Here is a 26,742-nt window from a genome sequence, read left to right as displayed (position 1 = left end):
TCAGGCTGCCGGTGCGCCCCAGCACCTGTGCTTCAAGGAGAGGCAGATAGACGGTTTCCGGCAGGTCAGGGTCTCTGTCCTGAATTCCTTCCTAGGAGCCCACACACCTTGTATGACAAGTCCTCCACTGGCGGCCGGGCTAACCTGACAAACCAGAGCTCCATGGGCGTGGGCCTTGGAGCCACTGGCACCTCCATCTCCAGATAACGTGGGGCCGTCGCAGGACAGGCGGGGCTACCTCTGCCAGGGCAGGGCTGCTGCGTGCCCTGCCTGGGTCTGGGATGAGCTTGAGGGCTGGTGCAGGGGGGCGTGGGTATGCCGGCCTCCCACAGCATCCTGTGTGTCACTTCCATAGAAGAGTAACAGCAGAATTAGGGACGATGGCTAAAATTTTGCATGCTACCCGCTAAGCCTCACCTCACCAAAGTGTGCCAAACAACCTTAACAGGGAGGTCCTGCTATTTGTAACCCATTTTCCAGATCGGTGAGTGGAAGCTGAGAGTGGGGACTCGGCTCATTCCAGGCTGCTGCTTTACTGGGGATGAGCAGAGTCATGATTTTGAACCGAGGCTTGTTTGAGCCTACACCTTACATTTTACAGGGTGATGCCATGCCCAACCAACATTCTCTTTTCTTTGGAGTTGAAGTGTAATGTCCATGCAGGAGAGTGCACATTCCAGGACTGGACGGTTCAGGAGTTTTCTCAAGTTGAAACCACACATGTCATCAGACCCAGGTCAGGAGAGGGAAACCTGCCGGCGCCCCACACCATGCTCCTCCCCACCAATGAAAGCATCTTAACTCATCTTTTCATGGATTTCAACTACTTAATTTTAAATTAGACCTGAATTTTTTAAAATATATTTTATGATTTTTTTTACAGAGAGGAAGGGAGAGGAATAGAGAGTTAGAAACATCGATGAGAGAGAAACATCGATCAGCTGCCTCCTGCACACCCCCTACTGGGGATGTGCCCGCAACCAAGGTACATGCCCTTGGCCGGAATTGAACCTGGGACCCTTCAGTCCGCAGGCCGACGACACTCTATCCACTGAGCCAAACCGGTCAGGGCTAGACCTGATTTTTTTAAGAGATGTTTTAGACTTACAGAAAAATACGTAAGAAGTATTGAGTTCCAGCACACCCTTGCAACTCCCTACGATTTCCTGTTTAGTAACGTTTTTGAATGGGCAATATGTGCTTACCGTTTAGAAAGTCAAAAAGCCCCTAGAAATGAAGAGGGAAAGTTCAGTCTCCCTTTCACTCCTGCCCCCAGCTCTTCCAGGCCCTTCCGGAGGCAGCCACCGTGAGGAATTTCACATGGGTCCTCGAAACACATTTTGTATTATTATTATTATTATTATTATTATTATTATTATTTTTGCCTCACCTTTGTCTCCTCAGTGTCCAGAACAGAGTCACACACATAGCAGGGGCTCCCACATGATTTGCCACCTGAGTGCTGGAGAAATGCATGCAGAGCCCCTGGCGAAGGGCTGGCATGTGGACGCATTCAGAGGGAGAGCAGGATGCCCAGTAGCAATCACTCGCTGGCTTCTTGGCATCGCCGGGGGAATTGTTATCCACCGTGAAATCGGTAAAGAAAGAAATACCCACGGCTGCTTCCTGTCGAGCGTGTCGCCTCGAGCTGCCCGAGCGAGAGGCAGCCCAGTGGCACGTCATTGTCCACAAGTCGGAGCATCTGCCTGGGGCTTGTGGCTGTGCTTCATTTTGGGGGGTTGCCCACACCCCACCCCCACCCTACCTGGACCTTTTAGGGGACAGATCCCCTATACCAGGCAGTCTGTTTTTTTTTTTTTAAAGGAGTTTAAATTGTGGTCAAATACACATAACATTTAGGATCTTAACCATTTTAAGGGTACAGTTCAGTGCCATTGAGTACAATCATATGACTGTGCAACCATCACCACCATCCATCGGCAGAGCCTATTCATCTTCCGAGACTAAAACTCTGTTCCCATGAAGCACTAACTCCCCATCCCTCCCCCCTCCTCCCCCCACACTTCCCCCCCACCCCCCCTTCTTCTCTCTGTCTCTAGGAATGGGACTACTCTCAGGACCTCATGGAAGTGGACCTCACAGTATTTGTTTCTGGTGTGACTGGCTTATTTCACTGAACACAATGTCCTCGAGGTTCATTCATGTTGTGTTATGTGTCAGAATTTACTTTCCAGGGCTGAGTGATAGTCTGTTGTATAGATATACCCCATTTCGTTTATCCATTCATCCTGCTATGGACACTTGGGTTGCTCCCACCTATTGGCCATTATGAATAAGGCTGCTGTGGACATGAACGCACAAATATCTGAGCCCCTACTTTTGCTGCTTTTAGAGATCCATCCAGAAATGGGATTGCTGGAACGTACGGCAATTCTGTATCATTTCTTTTGAGGAACTTCCATACTGTTTTCCACAACCTGACTGTACCATGTTACACTCCCAGCGGCAATACATGTGCATCTCGGTTCCTCTGCATCCTGGCCAGCACTTGTTATTTCCTGTTTTGGATAGTAGCCATCCTAACAAGAGTTCGTGTCATCTTCGTTTTAAGTCAGACCATCCCAGTGGGCCTCTCCAAATTTGGTGATGATCTACCCAGATCTTTTCCCAGGATGCAGTGACCAATAGAAACTTCATGTTTCCTGCACGGTTGATGTGGCTGGACGTCAGCAGATGGAAGAGCCTGGGAGTCTGAGCCCCAGGGGCACCACCAGCTGGAGTGGGTGGGGACTGAGGCTCAGGTGGGGACCTGAAGTGCAGGGTTTCTTCATCTGTGTTGCTGGGGGAAGTAGGAGCGTAGAGGGAACCCTGTCTGGTAGGACTGGGTAGAAAGAAGAGGTGAGGACAGGACCTACCCTTTCAGGAATCCCCTTGGCATTGCCTGAGATCAATGGGCTCCCCCTGTGAGGGCGATTGAGGTTGATCTCTGATGGGGTCTTCTGGGGCCAGCTCTTGTCTCCCTTGAGCTAGGGGAACGGACGTTTAGTTGTCTGGAAAATAGAGAGAATGAGCCCGGCTGGTGTGGCTCAGTGGTTGAGCACTGACCCATGATCCAGGAGGTCACAGTTCAATCCCAGTCAGGGCACATGCTTGGGTTTCAGGCTCAATCCCCAGTGTGGGGAGTGCAGGAGGCAGCTGATCAATGATTTTCTCATCATTCATGTTTCTATCTCTTTCTCCCTCTCCCTATCTCTGAAATCAATAAAACATGTTTTTTTTTTTTTAAAGAAAAGAAAATAGAGAGAATGATGGGACCTCCCTCTAAGGATTGATTTAAGATTCCATGAGACAGCGTGTAGTCAGGGCACCGGTTCTGGTCACTGAGTTATTATTATTGTTACCCGCCCACCTTGTTTTGGTTGGCTGCTTTAGGAGCTGACCCTAGATCAGGGATTTGAGGGCAAGCAGTTTATCTGGGAAGTGATCCCAGAATAAGCCGGTAGGCAAGGAGGATGTGAACCTGAAAGGAGTGAAAACAGGGACTCAAACAAATACATGTCCGCACAGATGCATAGCAGCACATGTCCCAATAGGCAAAAGGTGGAGACATCTAAGATGTCCATCAACAGATGAATGAGTAAACACATTGTGATATATCCTTACCATGGAAAGTCACTACTTACCATGGAAGAAATAAAGCGCTGACGCATGTCACAATGTGGACGAGCCTCGAGAACATCATGCCGAGTCCAAGGAGCCAAACACAGGTCACATGTGGTATGATTCCATTGATATGAAATGTCCAGAGCAGGTAATTACACAAAGACAGCAAGTTGATCAGTGGCTGCCAGGGGCTGTAGGTATGGGGGGAATGGGGAGCTCAGGGGGACGGGGTTTCCTTTTGGGGTGATGACAACATTTTGGGACTAGGTAGAGGTGATGGTTGCACAACAGTGTGAATGCACTAGGTGCCACTGGACTGTGAACTTTAAAATGGTTCCTTCTATGTCGTGTGACCCTTATCTCCATTTAAAGAAGGAGGAGGTGAAGGTGGAGGAGGCCGAGGAGGAGGAGAAAGCAGTAGAGCATTTCACAGAGAAACTTTCTATTGTGGCCAGCTGAAGTTTAACCCCGTTGGTAGTGCACGTGGAACCCACACCTCAGGGTCATTGCACCCAAGGGGAGAAGGCGCTGGCGTCTTTATCTAGCAATGCTCCCCCGTCATTAATGAGAGCTGCTTTGGGGGCAGGGCGTGTCTTCATTTTCCAGCACCGTGACCAGCCGCGGGGGCAGAGAAGTCAGGAGGGATGTCCTGCAAAGTCAAGGCTGAGGGCCTGTGGGGGGGCTCTGGGGCATCCGTCTGGCCAGCTGGCGGAGACCACTGCTGAGGGCAGGGGAGAGATGTGCTCTTGGCCTCTGGGACTCACACGTATTGAGCACCTACTGTGTGCCAGGCACACCAGGCTTGACTCCACAGGCCACTGTGCATGTGCATATGGCACACGGGTGGCCGGAGGGCGGTTTCCATCGGCACTGACCCCTACCCCGTGTGTCCCCCCAGGATGCTGCCCATCACGGAACACCTGCTGCGCCTGCTGGGCCTGGAGAAGACCACCTTCCGCTTGTATGCCGTGTCCGCGCTCCTCCTCTCCCTGCTCGTCTTCCTCTTCCACCTGCTGCTGCGGTTGCTGCGGCTCTGCTGGCACTTCTACGTCACCTGCCGCCGGCTGCGCTGCTTCCCCCAGCCGCCCCGGCGCAACTGGCTGCTGGGCCACCTGGGCATGGTGCGTGTGGGCCGGGCGGGCAGGGCTGGGCGGATCCCATGCATTCAGGGAGCCTGATGGACTGTTGGCTTCTCCCCCCCCCCCTCCCCCCAAGAAACTGGTTGGAGCCAGGATGTAAGACTGAGGCTCAGAAAAGGGCAAGCAGTTTGCCCAAGGTCACGTGGCTGGGATGAGGCAGAGCTTCCGGCAAAGCTTTCTCTGTAATTCCAGGCTATGGCTGTACCTTTCATATGATATAGGTTATATCCTGTGATATAATAAGATTTCATATTCAGAATACAAGCACCAATGCCTGTGAAGTTCATCAGATTCTAGGGCCCAGGTGGGGATGAGGGGGGCATGGTCCTGTAGATTTTGTTGCTCCATCCCCAACCCCAACTTGGTTCCATACTTTATCTCCCTCTTTAATGCTGTAGTCCCAGGTCACGGCGCCAACCCTTTCCTTGCATTTCATTTCATTTCTTTCTTCCTTAATCCTCACCTGAAGACATATATTCTGTGAAAAGTTGGTTGGGCATCGTCCAGCGCACCAAAAGGTTGCCAGTTTGACTCCTGGTTGGGACACATACCAGGTTGCAGGCTGGATCCTTGGTACATGGTGTACAGGAGGCATCTGATCACTGTTTCACTCTGGTATTTTGCTCTCATATTGATGTTTCTCATTCTTCCTCTCCCTTCCTCTCTCTCTAAAAATCAATAAATTGAACAAAAAGATTCTTTAAAAATTTGATTTGAGGGAGAGAGGGAGAGAGAGAGAGAGAGAGAGAAAGAAACATGGATGTGAGAGAGAAAGATCTATCGGCTGCCTTCTGTACTTGATCGAACCCACAACCTTTCGGTGCTTGAGACGACACTCCAATGAACTCAGCCACCCAGCCAGGGCACATTTTATTTCTTATTTCACATGGCCAAGTATTATGCCAGTATTATGCCAGATGATTTATAAATGTTTACTCCTTTAGTCTTCTTGACAATCCTAGGAGGTAGGTCCCTTTACTCTCCTTACTCTGCACCCGAAAACACTGGGGCTCAGAGAGCTGCAGTGACTGGCTCTAGGTCACACAGCTTGTGAACGGCAGAGCCGGAGTCCACACCCAGCTCTCTGGCTCCAACACACCTGCTCTTAGCTCTCTTCCCTCTGCTACCTCTATTTTCTTTTTTTTAAAAAATATATATTTTATTGATTTTTTACAGAGAGGAAGGGAGAGGGATAGAGAGTTAGAAACATCGATGAGAGAGAAACATCGACCAGCTGCCTCCTGCACACCCCCTACTGGGAATGTGCCCGCAACCAAGGTACATGCCCTTGACCGGAATCGAACCTGGGACCCTTGAGTCTGCAGGCTGACGCTCTATCCACTGAGCCAAACCGGTTAGGGCCTACCTCTATTTTCTGGATAAGAAAGGCTGGGTTTTTCTAGAAGGACTTCACAGGCCAGGGGAGAGAAGTCCAGAGTCCTGAAGGCTCTGAGGCCCCATGCTGAGTGTGGAAGAGGACTTGGGAGAGGGAGCATGGACCTGATGCCCTATCGACCATCTGCTGCCCGTGTGGCCTTGGGCAAGCTCCTTCCCCTCCAGGCCTCAGACTTCCCATCTGTATTGCAAGGACTGTGCTCATGCCTCATAGCCTCATGGGATTGTTTTGATGATTCCTGCAGTCACCTCTGGGGCGGGCTTGGCACGGAACCGGCTACACAATGGTGCAGCTCAGCGTCTGGGTCCTGCAGGGACAGAAACATCGAGAAACATTTTAGATACTGCTTAGAGGGAGTGTCTCTGAAGAAGGAAGTGGGAGATGCATTTCCACTCAATAGTACAAAGAACATTTATTTAGCTTACTTTTTGGAATTATCCCCCTGGGGCCAGCACTTGTCAGGTTTTGCCTGTTTGTGCCTGAATCCCATCCCTCTCTTCCATCCTCACCTCTGCTCAGGCCTCATGCCCCCCCCCCCCCCCGGACCCCTGCCTCCAGTCTCACTTCTTCAGTCCGTCCCTCCTCCTGTCTCTAGAGGGATTCTTGAATCCACCATGTCCCTCCCCTGCTCACACACACTCCATGACTTCCCACTGCTGTCTGAAGGTGTTCAGGGCCCTTTCTGCTCCAGCTCCTCCCCTCCTCCCCTGTCCCACCAACCCCTTCCCATTCCATGGAATGACTTCCTATTCCTGTCACAAGACGCCCACGTCCCCCCCATTCATGGCCTTTGCGGAAACTGTGCCCTCTGCCCAGAATATAATTTCCTGTTAGAAGAACTTCTACTCATCTTTCATGCTGCATCTCCAATGCCCTTACTCCTCTGGTTTGGATGGTGGTCCTATAGGTAGGCCGATCCTGATAGAGAAGGAGTCATCGGAGCTACAGAGGAGTCATGTGTTCATTTGTTCATTCTATAATTGCTGGGCCTCACCACTGGCCAGGCACTGGGTTAGGCCCCTTCGGATCTGAGCTCTCCCCTAATTCTCACAGCCTGTGAAATAAGGATGGATCTGCCCTATATTATGGATGCCGTCTTTGGGGCTCAGGGAGGTTAAGTGACTTGCCCAAGGTCACACAGTGGCTGAGGGTGGATTTGAGTTCAGATGCATCTGACATTGAGCCTGAAGTGTTTCTGTTTCATAGAGCATGTTGGTTCAGAGCGGGCGTGTTGTAGCCGGGTGGCCTGTGTTCAAATCCTGGCTCCGCCATAACGGCCGGTGGTGCCCAGTGCCTGTCCATATCCTCTGGGCCCATTTCTGGGTGCAATGGCCTGACTTCCGGCTGCCAGCACCTGTGTTCCAGGGCTTTTTCCAGCAGCAGGGGCCCACTCTGCCGTGTGGACGGCGAGCCTGAGCGTTAAAGCCCCAGGAGGGCTCTCAGCCAGTGACTACGGGACCGTGTGAGCTGGTGGGTTGACGCTGAGATACGTGTCCCCGCAGGGGTCCCTCGGGGCACCGAGCCCTGGTTGCCCATGGTGGTCACTTTCTTGACAACTTATTCTTTTCTGGCTACCTTCCTTGCCTCTGTCGCTTCCCCCCTTCCCCATGTTTTTTGGGATCACCCAAATAAACTACCTGCCCTAGAACTCTTGTCTCAGGACCTGTTTCTGGGGAGGCCAAACCAGGACAGCCACTTACCTGTAACTTCAGATAAAGTAAAAAGGGGAAATAGTAGCAATTCTGTCACTGGGTTCTTGGGTGGGTTGAACATATAAATCTGTGAAAAATGCCCCAAACAGTGCCCAACATTGCAAGAACACGTGTGTGTTAAATATGATAATACTAGGAATAGTTTATTACTAACAGAGCAAAAACTTGATAAATACCAACCATTATCATGAATGTGTTTACTGTGCCTGTTTTTATTTCTTGAGCATCAGCTGTGTGTCAGGCCCCGCGTTGGGGTTCTGATGCTTTGGTATCCCATGAATTCTCTCAGCTGTCCTCAGACAGAGAGTTGATTCTTCCCCACTTTTCAGATGTGGAAGTGGAGGCTCAGTGAGGTGCAGCCACTGTCTGCAGTCGTATAGTCCTTCTCGGCTTGTTTGGGGTGCAGGGAGGCGGCAGGGGGGAAGGACTGGCAAAAGCTGGGGCTGGACACCTCCTCACTCTCCTTTCCTACCACCCCCACAGTACCTCCCAAATGAGATGGGTCTCCAGGATGAGAAGAAGGTGCTGGACAACATGCACCATGTGATCTTGGTGTGGATGGGACCTGTCTTGCCACTGGTGGTTCTGGTGCACCCTGATTACATCAAACCCGTGGTGAGCGCCTCAGGTAGGTGGGCTGGGCCTCTGAGTGATGGGTAAACCCTCAACTCCCAGAGTCCACCAGGGCTTCTAGGCAGGTGGGCTATCCAGAATAAGGGTCATTTGAGTAGGGCTTTGAAGAATGAATAGGAGCTCGCCAAAGCAGAAATGGCAACACAGAGAGTGGGAATAGCATGGGAAAAGGTATGGTTAATAGAGTCCCAGGAACTTTAAGAGAATGCCCATCCACTGGGAAGTCAGACGCAAACAGGTTTGGATAAGTAGTTGTTTGCCCAAGATTTTGTTAACTGGTTATTGCTTAATTCTAATGGCACTCCCATCATTTGGGTTCTGACTATCCCAACCTATAGCCTGCTTTCTTCACTTGGGCTGACTCTGACTGGCGGAGAGAGAGATCTAGAAGGATTGTTTCTTTCTTCTGCAATCCACACCCACCCCATTGTGTAGGGCTCCCAAGTGTGCGTGGTAAGCTCTTGCTCAGCCTTCAACACCCAGTTCCAATGACCCCCCTCCCCTCCTCCTGGAAGGTTTTCCCGACTCCCCAGCAGACCATCCCCCTCTCTCCGGGACTTTCCCATTCTCAGTCCACACTGTTTGGGGTTGAGTGTGTCTGTCTCTGTCTTCAGTGTGGTCTCACATGTAGGTAGCTGGGCACCTTCAAAAGCATCAGGGGGCATTTGAGAGAACAGGGATGAGAAAGAAAGAGTCCCAGGAGCTTTAGGATCTCTTGCCTCAGCTTGGGCCTCTACAAACATACGTCTGGAGACTGCCTTCAAGGCTGCCACCAGGAGCCATGAAAAGAGTAAGGGGCTGTCATCCTTCCCTCCCCCGCGATGCCCTCCCCATGCCTTTACATCCCCCATTGTTGCATTTGTGAGGGGTGACCATCCCCGTTGCACACACGAGGAACTGAGGCCCTGGGAGAGGTGACTCTTTCAAGGGATGGGCACTGCGTTTGGGAAGAGCCTTGGGGCCAGGTCTTGGGTGGGCTGGTTCCAATCCTGACGGGAGCACATACTTGCTGTGTGACCCAGAAATTCATTCAGGCTCTCTGGGCCTCAGTTTCTGATCTGTAAAATGGGACTGTTGTGAAGACTAAAAATATATAATGTAGGTAGGTGCTAATAAGGGTTTCTTCTCTTCTGTCTTTTTAATATACATGTTTTTCTTTCTCTCCCTGCCTCTTCCTTTTCTCCTTCTCACCCACCCCCTTCCTTCTCCCCCCAACCCCCAGAGCATTAGTTTCCTAAATGTCATCCTGCACGGTTTGAGACTCCAAGTAGATCAGGAAGTAGAGCCCCCACATGAGCTTGGCACTAAGTAAATGCTGACGCCTCTTTCTCCCCCCACCCCTCCTTCAGGACAGGCAGGATACCACGGCCTCCCCCACCAGAGGAGCAGGATGGGGACTTCAGGTTGGGGAGCGTGGGGCCTGGCCTCAGGGTGCCCCTGCCCGTCCATGCCTACCCCCCTGGGATGGGACAGGTCTGGCCCAAAACTCAGACTCCATCTCCCTCTGGGGCCTCCTTGGGGGTCTTGCTGCTCTGAGCTTAAACCAGCACAGCCGATGGGCCCTGAGGAAGGCGTGAGTCCTCTTGGACCCTCTGTGTTTTGTTTTGTTTTGTTTTGTTTTTATCTCCTAATGGGCATTTGGGACAGAGAACATTAATGCGAGGAAGAAGGTGAAAATGCTTTACAGAGGACAAGGCGTGATAGATAGATAGGCATATAATTATAGCTTGGTTTGATACACTCATTTTTTATTGAGATGGAATTCACATAACATGTAATTAACTATTGTAAAGTGCACAGTTTTAGAGTGTAAGATAATTAGTGTGTTCACAACGTTGTGCAACCATCCATCGGCTCTCTCTAGTTTCAAAATTTTTCATGACTCCGTAAAACACGCTGTGCCCATTAAGTAATCACTTACCATTTCCCCCTCCTCATCTCCTGGTGAATATTGATCTGCTTTCTGTCTCTATGGATTTTCCTATTCTGGATATATCATAGGAAAGGAATGATACAGAATGTGGTCTTTTGTGACGGAATTCTTTCACTCAGCATAATGTTTTTGAAGTTCATTCACATTGTAGCAATGATCAGTGCTGGGGGGATTCAGGCGATTTGGGGTGTCTGGAGTGAAGATGATGTGTGTGGAAAAGTAAAAAGTTAGACAGGAGTTGGACACAGAGTGCCTTTGTGCAAAGCGAGTGAGCTTGTGTTTTACTCTGGGGGCGAGGTATTTGGAAAGGACAACCATTGGACAGGTCGGTGAGTCAGAAGGCCTTCTGGGAGTCCTAGCTCGGAGTCCAGAGTCCAGAGAGGAGAACAGCTAGACTCCCACTTTCCTCTCCAATATTTCCTCTTCCAGGGAGTTCGCCGTGACTTCCAACAGCCTTTTCTCTGTGCCTCCCTTCTCTCATGACACACTTCCTACCATCTTGATAACTGCATGGCGTGCTTCTGCTTCCCTTTCCCACCCACCCCGCCCCGAGCTCCTCCAGGCAGGGTGTGGAGCTGAGCCATCTCTGGGTTTCCAGCATCATCCAGCATGGGTTGGGCACGGAAAGGTGGCAGAAGAGGCCTGTGTTCAATGGGGGAATGAATGAGTGGACAGATGACTGTGTGAGTGATTGGCCAATTCCTGGGGAGTGTGTGTGTAGCCAGCTGAGTCACAGCTCAGATAAAGTGACATCACTTGAGTTTCAGGTACTTCCTTCCTAGGCCCCTACCCATTCTGTCCCAAATTTGTTTAGCATATAGAAAAGGAATTCACCCACCCACTCACTTACCCATCCATTCATTCATCCATTCACTAATTCATTCGCTTTTTCATTCATTCATTCATTCATTCATTCATTCATTCATCCATCCATCCATCCATCCATCCATCCATTCATTCTTTGACTGATTCATTCATACAACAAAAATTTATTTAGCACCCATGTATCAGAGATGAACGTGGTCCCTCCCCTTAAGGTGATTGTTACGGGAGGGATGCAATCCAGAGTGATTGGTCGGGGAGGGTATGGTATTCACGTGGAGACTAGAAAGATGAGAAAAGAGTGTTTGAGGCAGAGAGGCATCTGGTGGAAAGAAGCAGAGCAGAGAGAGAACACAGCTTTTCCCAAGGAGCTGAGAAAAGTTTTATGATGTTAGAACATTAAGTATGTGTTGGGGGTGGGGTGGGGTGGGGTGGGGATAGAGATGTTTTGAGAGCTGTCTGGACTGGGGTAGTTCACTTAGGGCTTTGAAAATGGGCTGAGAAACTGGTGCAGGAAGGGACATGGTCCGATGTAGAGTCAGTTAAGATCCCCATGGGGCCAGGGTTCAGGACAGGCTGGAGAGGGCAAGGATGGAGGCAAGCATAGAAGATACAATTCCGGTGGCCTGAGCTGGCAGAAAAGTGGGGATGGATGAAGTTGGAGAAGGCCATTCAGGATGGGGAGCACAGCCTGGGCAAAGGTTTGGAAGTGAGAGACAGCTTTTGGGGTTACTTAGTGGGTGTTGAAGGATGAGGTGGGAGACGCACACAGGGGCAAGATGGGACAGGGATTTCAATGCTAACCTGAGCTTGAACTTTTTTTACCAGGGCGATAGGGAGCCATGGGAGGTGTTTGAGCAGGGGAGCCTCATGTTCAGGTCAGCATGTTATAAGGATCTTTCTGGGGTAGGTGTTAGGATGGATTGGAGGGGTGAGGTGGGAGGTTGGAGCCCAGAGAGGAGTCCCAAGGAGGTCAGAAGCAGAGGTCAAAGGTCAGAATTCTGTATTGAGTCATCGTTGCTCCTCTGTCTCCACAGCCGCCATTGCCCCCAAGGATGACCTTTTCTATGGCTTCCTGAAGCCTTGGCTAGGTGAGTGTGGGACTGGATAGGTTGGGGCTTCAGGGAAGAGGGGGGTGGAGCATGAGGTTTCTTGGGGTGTCTTAGAGTAATAAGAGAGACCCCTCACCTCCGTCTTCTGGGCCCAGGGGATGGGCTGCTGCTCAGCAAAGGTGAGAAGTGGAGCCGGCACCGCCGCCTGCTGACACCTGCCTTCCACTTTGACATCCTGAAGCCCTACATGAAGATATTCAACCAGTGCACCAACATCATGCATGTGAGTCCCAAGGTTTCATGGGCAGAGGATGTCCTGGAAGTGAGACTGGTCAGGCTCCAACTCACCGGTGAGCCATGTGACGTCACAAAGCCTCACTTCCTTTATCTGTATTTGGCTTGTAGTGAGCGTGCAGCTAGGTCCTTGTCAGCCAGGCTTTAAGTCTGCATTCTTTGTGCCCATTTGCTGTCTCTCTCTTCCAGGCTAAATGGCGGCGCCTGGCGGAGGGTCCAGTGGTCTCCCTTGATATGTTTGAGCATGTCAGCCTCATGACCCTGGACAGTCTCCAGAAATGTGTCTTCAGCTACAATAGCAACTGCCAGGAGTGAGTGTGGCCTACCTGGGGAAGACAGGACTAGCTGCTTTCAGGGCAAGGTGGTGGGAGGAGAAAGGTGGTGTTAGGCACCTATGGGCTGCTGGTGCTCTGCCAGACAGGCTGTGTGGTTCCAGGAAACTGACATCACCTCTCTGAGCCTGTTTCCTTATCTCCCCCCACCCCCATTAGAATTCCAATTCCTTCCCCATAGTCATGGTGTGGGAATTAAATGAGATAATATGAATCAACTAGAAGTCTGTTGCAGGAAATTTCCTGCAAGAATAGGGCTTCCTCAGGTCGATTGCGCCACCAAGCCCCGCTGCCCAGGGACGCACACCGGAGTCCCAGCTGGTGGCAGGGCTTAGGTGGCACACAGGCGCCTGGATGGCAGCTCGCGCTGGCTCCCCCTGCCTGCAGTATGCAAATTAGTCGCCATCTTTGTTGGCGGTTAATTTGCATATCATGCTGATTAGCCAATGGGAGGCGTAGCGAAGGTATGGTCAATTACCATGTTTGTCTATTATTAGATAGGATGGCTTTGCACATAATAGGTGCTCAGTAAATGCTAGTTTCCCTTAGTCTATGAAGACTATATGGTCTTTGGAAAGTATCCCCCCACTTTCTGAGCCTCTGTTTTTTTGTTTGATGACCATCCCTGACTGTCCGAGAGATGCTTTAAGAATAAAATGATATAGCACTGCCCAGGAACACAGTAGAGCCCTGTGAGTATTTGTTGAATGAATTAGTAAAATAACCATTGCCCTGGTTCATTCATTCATTCATCAGATATTCACTGTGTACCTACTATGTGCCTGGCACTATGCTAGCTACTGGGAATATGGTAGGGAAACAGACAAAAACCCATTTCTTTGGAGCTTATAATCTAGGCGGGGATATAAGAAATAAGGGGCACAATGAATGTCAAGTTTGCAGCACATAGTAGGTCCTCAATAACAAGCTTCTGACTTTGTTACTCAGGGCTTTGCAGGGATATGTTTCAATTGGGTAAGGTGGAGATGACCTTAGCAATTAATCAATTAATTAATCAATCTAAGAAATATTTACCGAGTGTCTACTATTTGCTAGCCCTGGACTAGGCTGTAAATACAATGGTCAATAAAACAGACAAGGTCTTGCTCTTCTGGAACTTATATGTTGGTGGGGGAAAAAGCAGTAACCATGAACAAATAAATAAACAAAAAAATGACCGACTATGAAAGTGTACGAAAACAAGCACACTTCAGGACCAAGGACAGCTCCTTGACCCCCTCCCCCGCAGTGATTTTGTTATGATTGTTGTTTTGTTTTTTAAGTCCTCACCTGGGGATATGTTTTTGTTGATTTTTAGAGAGAGAGAGGAATGGGGGGTGGGAGGGAGAGAATGAGAGAATGAGAGAATGTGAGAGAGAAATATGAATCTGTTGCCTCCTGTTTGCACCCAGACCAGGGGTCGAACCCACAACCTAGGTATGTGCCCTGACCGGGAATAGCATCCAAAACCTTTTGGTGTATGGGATGACGGTACAACCAACTGAGCCACCTGGCCAGGGCTGTTGTTATTGTTTTAATAACAGCTTTACTGAGATGTAATTCACATACCATACAATTCACTCATTGAAAGTATACAATCCAACCATAATAAATTTTAGAATATTTTCACCAAAAAGAAACCCTGTATATTTTATTTTGGGGGATGATATGACTTTAGTTTATCCATCAGAGTGGAAATAATGTCTGTACAAAACCATACATTTGTTAATGTAACTTTCGTATCACAGTTAAAATCCAAACAGTTTTAAAAAAAACCGTCATCTCAATCAAAACTCATTATGTTAGAATCAATAGCTTCTTTGAAGCCACAGGTAACACTTAAATAAGGTTAAGACTCAAATGCAGACATTTGTTTGCTAGGAAAGCTAATTAAATTTCCAACTTGCTCAAATAGAATTACAAAAAGGCAAAATTGTGTTTTCCACAGAGATACAGTCCCCTGGATTCGCCAATACTGGACAGCTGTTAGAGTACTTAGAGTCCTGAGATCATAAGAAATCCAAGCATCCCTTTGAGTCCAGTGGTTCTCAACCTTCTGGCCTTTATTTTTTAATTTTTTTAAATATATTTTATTGATTTTTTTACAGAGAAGAAGGGAGAGGGATAGAGAGTTAGAAACATCGATGAGAGAGAAACATCGACCAGCTGCCTCCTGCACACCTCCTACTGGGGATGTGCCTGCAACCAAGGTACATGCCCTTGACCAGAATCGAACCTGAGACCCTTCAGTCCGCAGGCCAACGCTCTGTCCACTGAGCCAAACCGGTTAGGGCTGGCCCTTTAAATACAGTTCCTCATGTTGTGACCCAACCATAAAATTATTTTTGTTGCTACTTCATAACTGTAATGTTGCTACTGTTATGAATCGTAATGTAAATATCTGATCTGCAGGATGGTCTTAGGCGACCCCTGTGAAAGGGTTGTTCGACCGCCAAAGGGGTCGCGACCCACAGGTTGAGAACTGCTGCTTTAGACAGACTTCTGCTGTCCTTTCTTCCCAGTCAGAGATTTGTGGGTGTGTGGAATGACACTGCCACTAGCAATCATAGCCTTGATGAGAGAGTCCCATTCTTCATCTCCATGAATAGCAAGTTTCAAACGAGGAGGGGTAATTATGTTTTACCTTTAAGTCTTTTGATGCATTTCTTGCCAATTTAATGGACTCTGTGGTGAGGTAGTCCAGATGACTGCGTTGTACACAGCAGCGGTCGTGCCCACATGTCCGTGGCTGGTCGTCCTAGATTTTAGGTGTCAATGAATACAGTTCAGTGGAAACTGTAAGCCACCCTCTGTGAGCAAGAATCTGCCTTCACCCTGGCCTTCCCGGGGTCCTTTCCCGCCCACTGCCAGCCATTTCAAATTCTGCTGACGTGGAAACAAGCAAGGCAGAGAAAGGACTAGTCAGCCACCTGGAGAGATACCACCGCCTACACCAGTGGTTGGCAGACTGCGGCTCGCGAGCCACATGTGGCTCTTTGGCCCCTTGAGTGTGGCTCTTCCACAAAATACCACGTGTGGGTGTGCACGTACAGTGTGATTGAAACTTCGGGGCCCGTGCGCAGAAGTCGATATTTTGTGGAAGAGCCACACCCAAGGGGCCAAAGAGCCGCATGTGGCTCGCGAGCCGCAGTTTGCCGACCACTGGCCTACAGCATCACACTGTGATTCAAACTACCCCTACGTGTGAGCACTCACCTCCCAGAACCCACTTCTCCTCCAGATCTAGGCAATCACTCATCTTCCTTCTGTGTCTACAGTCATCTACTATGGAAATTTCATGGGTGGAATCATACAGACTTTTGTTCCTGCTTTCTTTTACTCACCACAATGTTTTCAGATTTATCCATGTTGTCGTGTGCATCAGTAATTCATTTTTCAAAAATTGCTGAATAACATTCCACTTACTGCGTAAAACCACATTTTGTTTACTTGGTTATTTGTTGATGGACATTTGGGTTGTTTCCACTTTGGGGCTATTATGAATAATGCTGCTATAAGCATTTGTGCACAAGTTTTCGAGTACATGTATGTCTTTAATTTTCTTGCATATATACCTACGAGTGGAATTGCTGGGTTATATGATAATTCTATGTTTAACTTTTTTGAGGAACTGTTGGACTTTTTCCTAACGTGGTTTTTACGATCACTTTAGGATCCCACCAGTAGTATGTGAGGGCTCTAATTTCTCCATATTATCACCAATACTTGTGATTATCTGTGTTGTTTTCTTTTTTTTTTTTTTTTTTTTTGGTTATAGCCATCCTAGTCAGGGTAAAGTGGTATCTCATTGCGATTTTGATTTACATTTGGCTACTTATGTTGAATATCTTATCATGTGCTTGTTGGGCATTTTCGTATCTTCTCTGGAGAAATGTCTATTCATATCCTTTGCCCATTTTTAAATTGGGGTATGTCTTTTTTTTATTATTGAGTGTTAAGAGTTCTTTAAGTAGTGTAGATACAAGGTCCTCATCAGATACATGATTTGCAAATATTTTCTCCCACTCTATGGGTTGTGGCAGTTTAATTTCAGTGCTGTCACATCAGTTTGGAATTCCTCATCCCTCTTTGGGCCTGTTCTAAAATGCACCCAGATTGTAGTTTTATCCAGGTATGGTGAGGCCCAGCAGTTCAGAAAATGATCACCATGAGGCTCCCAAGAGGAGGGGAAATGCCACACGACACCGGGCCACAGGGAGAAGCACTAGGAGAAAGCATGGCAAAAGCCTTTTGGGGGCGTTTCTAGGAATAAGTGGGAAATGCAGGGCATGCAGGCTTAGGATTGGCTCGTTTGGAATATTTCATCAGGCTCTGGAGCAAAAGGGTGCCCCTGGCTGTCCAGTACTTGGTGATTAAGGCAGGGGGGTAGGGGCTCAGCCTGATAAGGTTTGGAGTAGGGGCTATGGATTGGTTGGTTTCCCAAAGAAAGGCATGCTTTTGGGTGAGTCTCTAAGAATAGGCTAGTGGGGACGGGGGGCGGGGGGGGGGGGCAGTGTCTCTCTAGTCAGGGAGGTCCCAGATGGTAGAGCATCGGGAATACAAGAAAATATAGCTAATCCAGGGCCTCTCTCTTTTAAAAAAAAATATTTTTATTGATTTCAGAGAGGAAGGAAGAGGGAGAGAGCGATAGAAACATCAATGATAAGAGAGAATCATTGATTGGCTGCCTTCTGCACACCCCATATTGGGGATCAAGCCCAGTCATGTGCCCTTGACCGGAATTGAACCCGGGACCCTTCAGTCCGCAGGCCGACGCTCTACCCACTGAGCCAAATCGGCTAGGGCCAGGGCCTCTTTGTCACTTACCCACTGGGAGAGGAAGCGTGGCTCTGCACTGATGGCCCTTCTCCCCGGCAGGAAGATGAGCGATTACATCTCAGCCATCATTGAGCTGAGCGCGCTGTCCGTCCGACGCCAGTATCGCCTGCACCACTACATCGACTTCATCTACTACCGCACAGCCGACGGGCGGCGATTCCGCCAGGCCTGCGACACCGTGCACAGCTTCACCACCGAGGTCATCCAGGAGCGGCGGCTGGCGCTGCGCCAGCAGGGGGCCGAGGCCTGGCTCAAGTCCAAGCAGGGCAAGACCTTGGATTTCATCGATGTGCTGCTCCTGGCCAAGGTGCGGCGGGGCCCTGGAGGGTGGGCGCTGCCCAGGATGGCCTCCTCAGGAGTTGCAGGCACTGCCTAAAATAATAAACGCCCAAACTAACTGAGGCATAGGATGCAGGCAGATGCAAAACGTGTAAGACTTACTATGTTCGTTGGCTAGGGCAACACTTACATGACCTTGAAGACATGTGACACTTTCAGAGACAGGTGGCCACCCATGTGTGGTGCTTCTGCGGAATTTCTGAGCAGCACCTGGGTTCTGGACTCAGACAGCCCTAGACTCCACTCCCGACTCTGATGCCTCATGGATACTTGACCTAAGTCATCTGACTCTTCCCTTGGAGCCTCTGTTTCCTCATTTATGACATAACTAGAGGCCTGATGCACGAAATTCGTGCAAGGGTAGGCCTTTGCAGCCCCGGCTGCTGATGGCCCCGTGGCCCCACCCCCTGCCCACTGGTTGTTCTGGAAGGTTGTTCCGGGAGGTCATTCCAGAAGGTTGTTCTGCCGTCTGGTCTAATTAGCATATTAGCTCTATTATATAGGATGATCACATGACCCGATCACAAGATTGTTGGTGCTAGAGCTGCTCAAGAAACACAAACTCCTTTCTTCTCCTCACCTTTGACTTGCCTCCACTCTTTTCACCTTTTTTTAAAAATATATATATTTTATTGATTTTTTACAGAGAGGAAGGGAGAAGGAGAGAGAGTTAGAAACATCGATGAAAGAGAAACATCGATTCAGCTGCTTCCTGCACACTCCCTACTGGGGATGTGCCCGCAACCAAGGTACATGCCCTTGACCAGAATCGAACCTGGGACCCTTCAGTCCGCAGGCTGACGCTCTATCCACTGAGCCAAACCGGTTAGGCTCTTTTCATCTTTCTTAGACAAGTTGCATACTTCCATCTTCTGGGAATCCTTTCTCCTGAAGCTTGGCTTAAGAGAGAGAGGCGAGCATGTATGACTTTGGAGGAGCCCCTAGCATGCAGAAGGTGGGATGAAGTGGGCTGACCCTTGTCTGCTGCCCATTCCAGGATGAAGATGGAAAGGAACTGACAGATGAGGACATCCGAGCTGAGGCGGACACATTCATGTTTGAGGGTGAAGACATGGTGCAAGGCTGGGGGGAAGTGGGGGGGTCCCCATTTCCTGAAGATAGCATCTCTGCTATCTCCAGGAAGCCTCCATGCTAGCTCCCCATTTGCCTGCAGGTCACGACACAACGTCCAGTGGGCTCTCGTGGGTGCTGTTTAACCTAGCTAAGCACCCAGAGTACCAGGAGAAGTGCCGGGAAGAGATCCAGGAAGTCATGAAAGGCCGGGAGCTGGAGGAGCTAGAATGGTCAGTCTGGGGTCATGGGGATGGTGGGGACAGGTTGAGCCTTGGGTGTGAATTGCTCTGCTCTACCACTTATTGATGTTCTGACCTCAATCTTAAGTGAAAAATCACTTAAGATTCAATTTAATTTCAATTTCTTCAACTGTAAAACAGGATGCCAACAATGTCTCTGCCTAGCTCATAGTAGGAGTTCTTACTTAGGAGTGTCTTAGCTAGCAATGGTTGCAGTAATGCTGCATAACAAGCAGCCTCTAATCTTTGGGGTTTACAGCAAGCATTCGTTTTATTTCTTGCTCTTGTCTGCATGTGACGTTTGCACTGCTGGGCGATGCTGAGTTGAATGGGGTTGCTTCCAAACTGAGGTTTGGGCTAAGGTCTGTTCCACATAGCTCTTCCTGCTCCTCGTACCAGCAACTACTCTGGGCATGTCCATCTCAAGGTAGACTTCAGAAGCACAAAGAGGCACACGACGATAAACATGTGATTGGGGTGACACTGATTATTAAAATGATGCAGCTCTCAGGTGTACACTTCTAGAAGACAGCTTCTGTATATTTTATTGTGTGCTCACCACCCTAAGTCAAGTCTCGTCCCATCATCACTGAGAGCCGGACAACTTAAACCTCTGCTTGCATCTCAACATCCCATCACCTAAAGCAAGTCCCATGGCCGGGCGCAACACGAATGGGCTGGGACCACATTCCACTCATCGAAGTGGAGGGCACTGCAGAATCACAGGGCACAGGGTGCAGGTGTATAATTTGAATACAAGAAAAAGTGAAGAATCAGGAACAATAATCCAACTGACTTCATATGTGCGCTGTGTAGCGCTGCTTCTGGGCGAAGCAAAGAAAACACAGCATTAAATAGCATTGGACAGAGAGAAACTGGCTCAGTGGCAGCCTTTCAGATTCTGAACTCAGGGAGAAACTCTCGGGTGGGTGCTATTGGATCTTTAACACCTTGGTAACTGCTTTTTTTTCTTTTTTTTTTTTAATCTTCACCTGAGAATATGCCTAGAGAGAAAGAGGGAGGGAGGGAGGGAGGGACGGAGGGAGGGAGGGAGAGAGAGAGAGAGAGAGAGAGAGAGAGAGAGAGAGAGAAGAGAGAAACATCAATGTAAAAGAGAAACATTGATCGGTTGCCTTAGTCATGCTTCCTGACTGGGCATGAAACCTGAAACCCAGGTATGTGTCCTGAACAGGAATTGAACAGGTAACCCTTTTGGCACACGGGACAACCCTCAACCACCTGAGCCACTCTGGCCAGGTGCTAACTGCCTTTTTAAAAAATATATGTTTTTATTGATTTCATTGAGAGAGGAAGGGAGAGGGAGAGAGAGATAAAAACATCAATGGATGAGAGAATCATGGGTCGTCTGCCTCCTGCACCGTGGCCTTCTGGGAATGGAGCCCTAAACCAGGGCAGGTGCCCCGACTGGGAGTTGAACCGTGATCTCCTGGTTCATAGGTCAACCCTCAACCACCGAGCCACACTGGCCGGCACTAACTGCCTTTTTAACAACGGGAGACGATGCCCCAGGTCCCAAGGACTGGGCAGGGGATGGTGCCTCGCCAGAACTAAATAACTCTCTGCTGGTTTCCCAGTGGTGCTTATGTTTATGACACTTTTATGCCTGGCATGCCATTTGCCCTTTAAAGTAGCAACATACAGTTTCTTTGAAGGAGAACCTGTTGGTGTAAAGAAAACCACTAGATCCGAGTCGGCAAACTGCGGCTCGTGAGCCACATGCGGCTCTTTGGCCCCTTGAGTGTGGCTCTTCCTAAGCCTTAGGGGCACCCTATTTAAGTTAATAACAGTGTACCTCCCTATATAGTTTAAGTTTAAAACATCTGACTCTCAAAAGAAATTTCAATCGTTGTGCTGTTGATCTTTGGCTCTGTTGACTAATGAGTTTGCCGACCACTGCACTAAATCATGAACGAAGAGTTAGAATTAATCCAATGTTGGGCTCTGGATTCCAAAGGAAAAAAATTAAGTGAATAACAGTAAAGGAAGCGGAGGTATGGGTTCTTAATACTGAAGTTGATCCACACAAGCTGGTAAATTGCTGCTGCTGGCTTTCCGGGCACCTCCTCCAGTGGCCCTGACTCCCCATAATCCATCCGTTACTGGGTGAACGCTGGGCCCGCAGAAGCCCGCTAGCACTGCTCTGATTTGCTCAGAGTCAGCCACAGGGTTAACGGTGTGTGCAGGGCACAACTGCAAATGCTAGCCGTTGGGGCAAGTCTGAGATCCTGGCCTCGAGCACCCACACCCCCATTCCATGCTCCCCAGGGATGACCTGACGCTGCTGCCCTTCACCACTATGTGCATCAAAGAGAGCCTACGCCAGTTCCCACCCGTGACCCTGGTCTCCCGCCGCTGCACGGAGGACATCAAGCTCCCGGATGGGCGCATCATCCCCAAAGGTGCCTACTGTGTGCTCCCTGCTGCCTGGCTGCTCTGTTGCTCACGGGGCTCATCATGCTCACCCCAGGTTCACCATCCCCACAGATGGGATGGCTCTCTGTGTGGCCGTTGCTTCTGGGGTGATGCTGGAGACCCCGTGTACAGGGGGGAGATAGAGGTGGGTGAGTATGGATGCACAGGAAGCAGTGGGTGGAGCACGGCGGGCCCTCTCTAGGTACAGGTAGGGGAGGATTGGTTTCGTTCGGTTGCCAGATATTCCCTGGAGACCCAGCCCTGTCCTGGGTGATGCTGGGGATCTACAGAGGCCTCATCTCCAGGACCAGGCTGGGGAATACAGCAGGGCACAGACATTCCCAGCCACATGAGGTCGGGGGTGGGCTAAAGGGAGGGAGAGGGGCTGGAGCAGCCCAGAAGAAGGATGGATGGCTCTATCTGGGGAAGAATGCAGGGAGGGCTGCTTGGAAGAGTAAATGTGGGAGGTGAGCCTTGGAGTGAAGATAGTGAAAGGCCTTCAATGCCAGATTAAGGCACTTGAACTTGATCCTCAGGGTAGGAGGTAGCCACGGGAGGGGTTTGAGCCTAGGAGAAGAAATGCCAGATGTGTGAGTGAGAAAGAGCCCTGTGTGGACAGCAGAGCAGCCAGAAAGGGGATGGAGACCTCTTAGGGAGGCATGCAGAAGCATTTTCCAGGGAAGGATGGGCAGGGAAGGTTGCAGATGGCTCATGGAACACCATGGCTCCAAGGAAAGCAGGTCTCCCTGACTCCCCTCTGCCCCACTGACCTCACCCCTCCCTACAGGAATCATCTGCCTGGTCAGCATCTATGGGACCCACTACAACCCCACAGTGTGGCCTGACTCCAAGGTGAGCTCCTCTTCTCCCTCTGTCCTCTTCAGAAGGGGCAGTCCTGGGGCAGTGAGGCCTCCCCTGCCCTGCTTCCCAGGGAACCAGACATCAGGGCTGGATGCAGGACTTGAGCGCCTCACACACCCCCTCCCCCGGTCCCCCCCTCCCCCCGAGATCCCCCACTCACTACGAATTCATTAAGTCCACAAATATTATTGAGCTCCTACTGTGTGCCAGACCCTGTGCTGGGTGCTGAGGACAGAGAAAGATATTGTCATTACCCTCATGGAACTCACAGTGAAGTGTAAAGAAAAAAGAGCAAAAATAAGATGATTTGGGATATTGGTAAATGTACACAGGAAATAAAAAACGGAGGGGGTGGTGGTGGGGGTAGAGGAGTACTTTTGCTCACATGGTGAGGAAAGATCTGTGGAGGAAAGTTGTTTGAGCTGAGACCTGAGAAGTGTGAAGAGCATGGGCAAGTGTGTTTCAGGCAGAGTTAACAGCAAGTGCAAAGGCCCTGGGGTGGGAATGAGCCTGGCATGCCTGGATAGCAAAAGGAGGCAGTGAGGCTGGAATGCAGTGTCCAGCTGGGCTGCTCCCCAGAGGCTGAGGGAGGGGGCCAAGCTGATATGGGTGGGCAAGTCCCCAGACTCACCCGGGCTGCTTCTGCTTAGGTGTACAATCCCTATCGCTTTGACCCGGACAAGCCACAGCAGCGCTCGCCGCTGGCCTTCGTGCCCTTCTCGGCAGGACCCAGGTAACTACTGTTTGCCCAAGTGTAGGAGGGACACCCAGGCCAGTGGAAAGCCAGGGATGTGCCTATCTGGGACAGAGCCCGCATCCCACCCAGGTGTCCTACCTGCCAACCTGGCATGCTCTTCCTGTCTCAGTGCACCCCTACGCCCCCAGATCACATCTGTGATAGCGACTCTCAGTATTCAGTGCAACTACTGTGCGCCAGGCCCTGCGTTCTGGGCTCTTAGGCTCCCAAGGCTCTCTGATGCATTGTTCTGTTTCACAAATGAGAAAACAGGCTCGGAGGGGTGGGTGGTCATTTACCCAGTTCCTGGGACCCCACTCACGGTCGTTCTTCCTCCAGGAACTGCATCGGACAGAGCTTCGCCATGGCCGAGATGCGCGTGGCCGTGGCGCTGACTCTGCTGCGCTTCCGCCTGAGCGTGGACCGAACGCGCAAAGTTCGGCGGAAGCCGGAGCTCATATTGCGCACGGAGAATGGCATCTGGCTCAACGTAGAGCCCCTCCCTCCGCGGGCCTGAGCCTGAGCGCCGGTGCGCCCCTGCGGAGCCCGGGGCCTAAGCCCCGCCTAGAGGCCGAAGCCCCGCCCTCGAGGGACCAGACCACGCCCCTAAGTCCTGTGGACATAGGCCACGCCCCTCGAAGTCCAGGCTCCGCTCAGGGGGATCAGGGTCCTCCACTGAGCAGCGGGCAGGTGCAGGCCACGCCCCTCAAGGCAAGGCCACGCCCCTTGAGTTCCAGGACCCACCCACCGAGTGCTGTCCTCTGGTTTGAGGGCCAGGCTAGGCCACACCCCTTGGGCCCAGACCCCGCCCCCAGCATCCTGCGGCTTCAAGTCTTCAGGCCTCTCCCACGGAGCCTGCTAAGACTCTAAGGCCAGACATCTACAGCGTCCTGAATTCAAGCCCTGCCCCACGCGGATCTGACGGGCTTCTAAACGGAGGACTTGGGAGCTGGAGCCCGAGGTCAGAGCCTTGAACCTGGATATCGCCTTCCTGAAGCCCCCAGCTCGGACGGGCGCACTTCTCAGGCATCAGGCTACCTCCTGTGGCCCTGCTGTTTGCTTTTCTTGTTTTGTAAACTCGAACCCTCCTTCCTAACCCCTTCCTTCCTCCCTTACTCAAAGGCCCTTTGCTAAGGGTGTTGATTTTTGTAGAATAAAAGCAAGGGATACAGACATCCACCATCATCCACCCTCTAGCGGCTAGTCTAGCGGCTAGAGCAGTGGTTCTCAACCTTCCTAATGCCGCGACCCTTTAATACAGTTCCTCATGTTGTGGTGACCCCCAACCATAAAATTATGTTCGTTGCTACTTCATAACTGTAATTTTGCTACTGTTATGAATCGTAATGTAAATATGTGATATGCAGGATGTATTTAGGTGACCCCTGTAAAAGGGTCGTTCGACCCCCAAAGGGGTTGCGACCCACAGGTTGAGAACCGCTGGGCCCGACCCTGACATCCAGAGCCCAGCACGGAAATGAGGGACCTTGGACAGTTGGGAAGCAGCCGAGGGAAGCTGTGAGCTAGGAGGCTGGAAAGTCATTTGTCCTTGGACATAAACTGAGACTTTTTGGGACAGCTTTTGTATTCATTTATTTCATCAACAGACTGCATTATTAACGAAGTGTCTGCTAGCACTGGGCCAGGGGCACAGCTGGCCTGATTCCTGCCCTCAAGAAGACAGGGTTGACAAATGTTGAGCAAATAATTCTACATATAAATATTTACTTAACTTGTGACAAGTGCTCCAAGGGAGACACCATGGTGCTGGGTGAGCATAACATTTGGTGGGGGTGGCTCAGGGAGAGCTTCTCTGGTGCTGAAGTGGGAGTAGAATTTGGTGACAAGGGAGAGAAGAGCATTCCAGGCAGAGGAATAGCACCTGCAAATGTATGCAGATGAGGGAGAGCATGGTGTGCTCGAGGAACTCACAAGGGGCCAGAGTGGCTGGACCTGGGTAGTGGGGTAGAAAGGAAGAAGGGTGGGGAGGGGCCAATCGTGTAGGAACTGTGGGCTATGTCACAGTTCAGCCCTTATGCTGAGGGCAATAGGGAGCTATAGGGGGTGTGTGAGCAGGAACCGGACACATCATGATCAAGCCTGGGCTGGCAGGGAGGTGGCTTGAAAGGGAGTACAGGGGGCTGAAAACCCAGGGGAAAACCTGGCTGAGGTCCAGGTGGGACAGGAAGGGTGGGGTATAAGTGGAGGAGAAGGTTAGGGTGATTCTCAAGTCTTTGGCTGGGGGAACTAGGTGATGGAATAGTCCCTGATATGGTGATATAGAAGGTGGGACAATGACAGCGTCTACAATAATCATGAATTCATCAAATTGACATCTACTGTGACCAGTGTTTGAGCTCTCGTGTAACTGACTTTCTAGAAAGGGGAGCAGATAACAAGTGATTAAAAAAGCAAACAAATAAGTAAATTTACACAGGCCCTTAAAGTCACTGACTTTATTGTGAGAAAAATAGGGGGCCAGAGGGGGTTCTGAGCAGAGGAGGGATAAGATTTGTCGTACAGTCGTTGGCTGCTATGTTGAATAGAGACTACAGAAGGCAAGGATAGAACTAGAAGATGAGGAGGGGGTGACTACCTTAGTCCAGGTGAGAGATGACTGTAGCTAAAACCTACATGGGGGCTGTACAGGTGAAGAGGGGCAATGGACTCTGATGAAGAATGATTGTTTCGTGAAGGTAGTCCTGGCAGTTTTGCCAATGGATGGGATTCATGAGAAGGGCAGGTCCCCAGGTTTCCAGGTTTGAGCACCTGGAAAGATTGGAGTACCATCAACGGAGATGGGGAATGCTGAATGAAGCAAGTTGTTTTTGGGGGTGAGATTAGCATGTCTGTTTGGACCAGGAGCAGTTGGGCCGTCAAGCTGGCACGTGGACAGATGGGCCTCAAATTTGGGAGAGAGTTCTGGGCTAGGACAGACATTTGGGAAGCCTCAGAATTCAGATGGTATTTAAAGTCCAAAGACTGAGATACTAGGGTGTGTGTGTGTGTGTGTGTGTGTGTGTGTGTGATGAAGCCTGGGGGTGTCTCCGAAGTTAATATAACAATAATGATATTTATTCTTATTTTTAAATATATTTCTTTATTGATTTCAGAGAGAAAGGGAGAAGGAGAGAGAGATAGAAACATCAGTGATGAGAGAGAATCATTGATCAGCTGCCTCCTGCACACCCTCCACTGGGGATCAAGCCCGAAACCCAGGCATGTGCCCTTGGCCGGAATCGAACTGGGACCCTTCAGTCCGCAGGCTGACGCTCTATCCACTG

General features: G+C 50.1%; 1 protein-coding gene across 1 annotated transcript; it reads left to right on the top strand.

The window, feature by feature from the left end:
• Window positions 1-4,523: 4,523 nt before the first annotated feature.
• CYP4F22 (cytochrome P450 family 4 subfamily F member 22) lies at window positions 4,524-23,975 on the top strand (the record flags this gene model as incomplete). The annotated part of the gene is made up of 12 exons (XM_081091409.1): window positions 4,524-4,745; window positions 8,355-8,499; window positions 12,297-12,350; window positions 12,467-12,594; window positions 12,795-12,916; window positions 17,816-18,083; window positions 19,113-19,179; window positions 19,290-19,419; window positions 21,715-21,848; window positions 22,649-22,713; window positions 23,373-23,455; window positions 23,798-23,975. 12 exons carry the CDS (start codon window positions 4,524-4,526, stop codon window positions 23,973-23,975), a joined length of 1,596 nt encoding a protein of 531 aa, XP_080947535.1.
• Between the last annotated feature and the right edge of the window lie 2,767 nt (window positions 23,976-26,742).

Source organism: Myotis nattereri, assembly GCF_964212035.1.
Source record: "Myotis nattereri genome assembly, chromosome: 5".
Taxonomy (NCBI): Eukaryota; Metazoa; Chordata; class Mammalia; order Chiroptera; family Vespertilionidae; genus Myotis; species Myotis nattereri.
The sequence above is the reverse complement of the archived record's forward strand: the minus strand, read 5'-3'. Positions and strand labels throughout refer to the sequence as shown.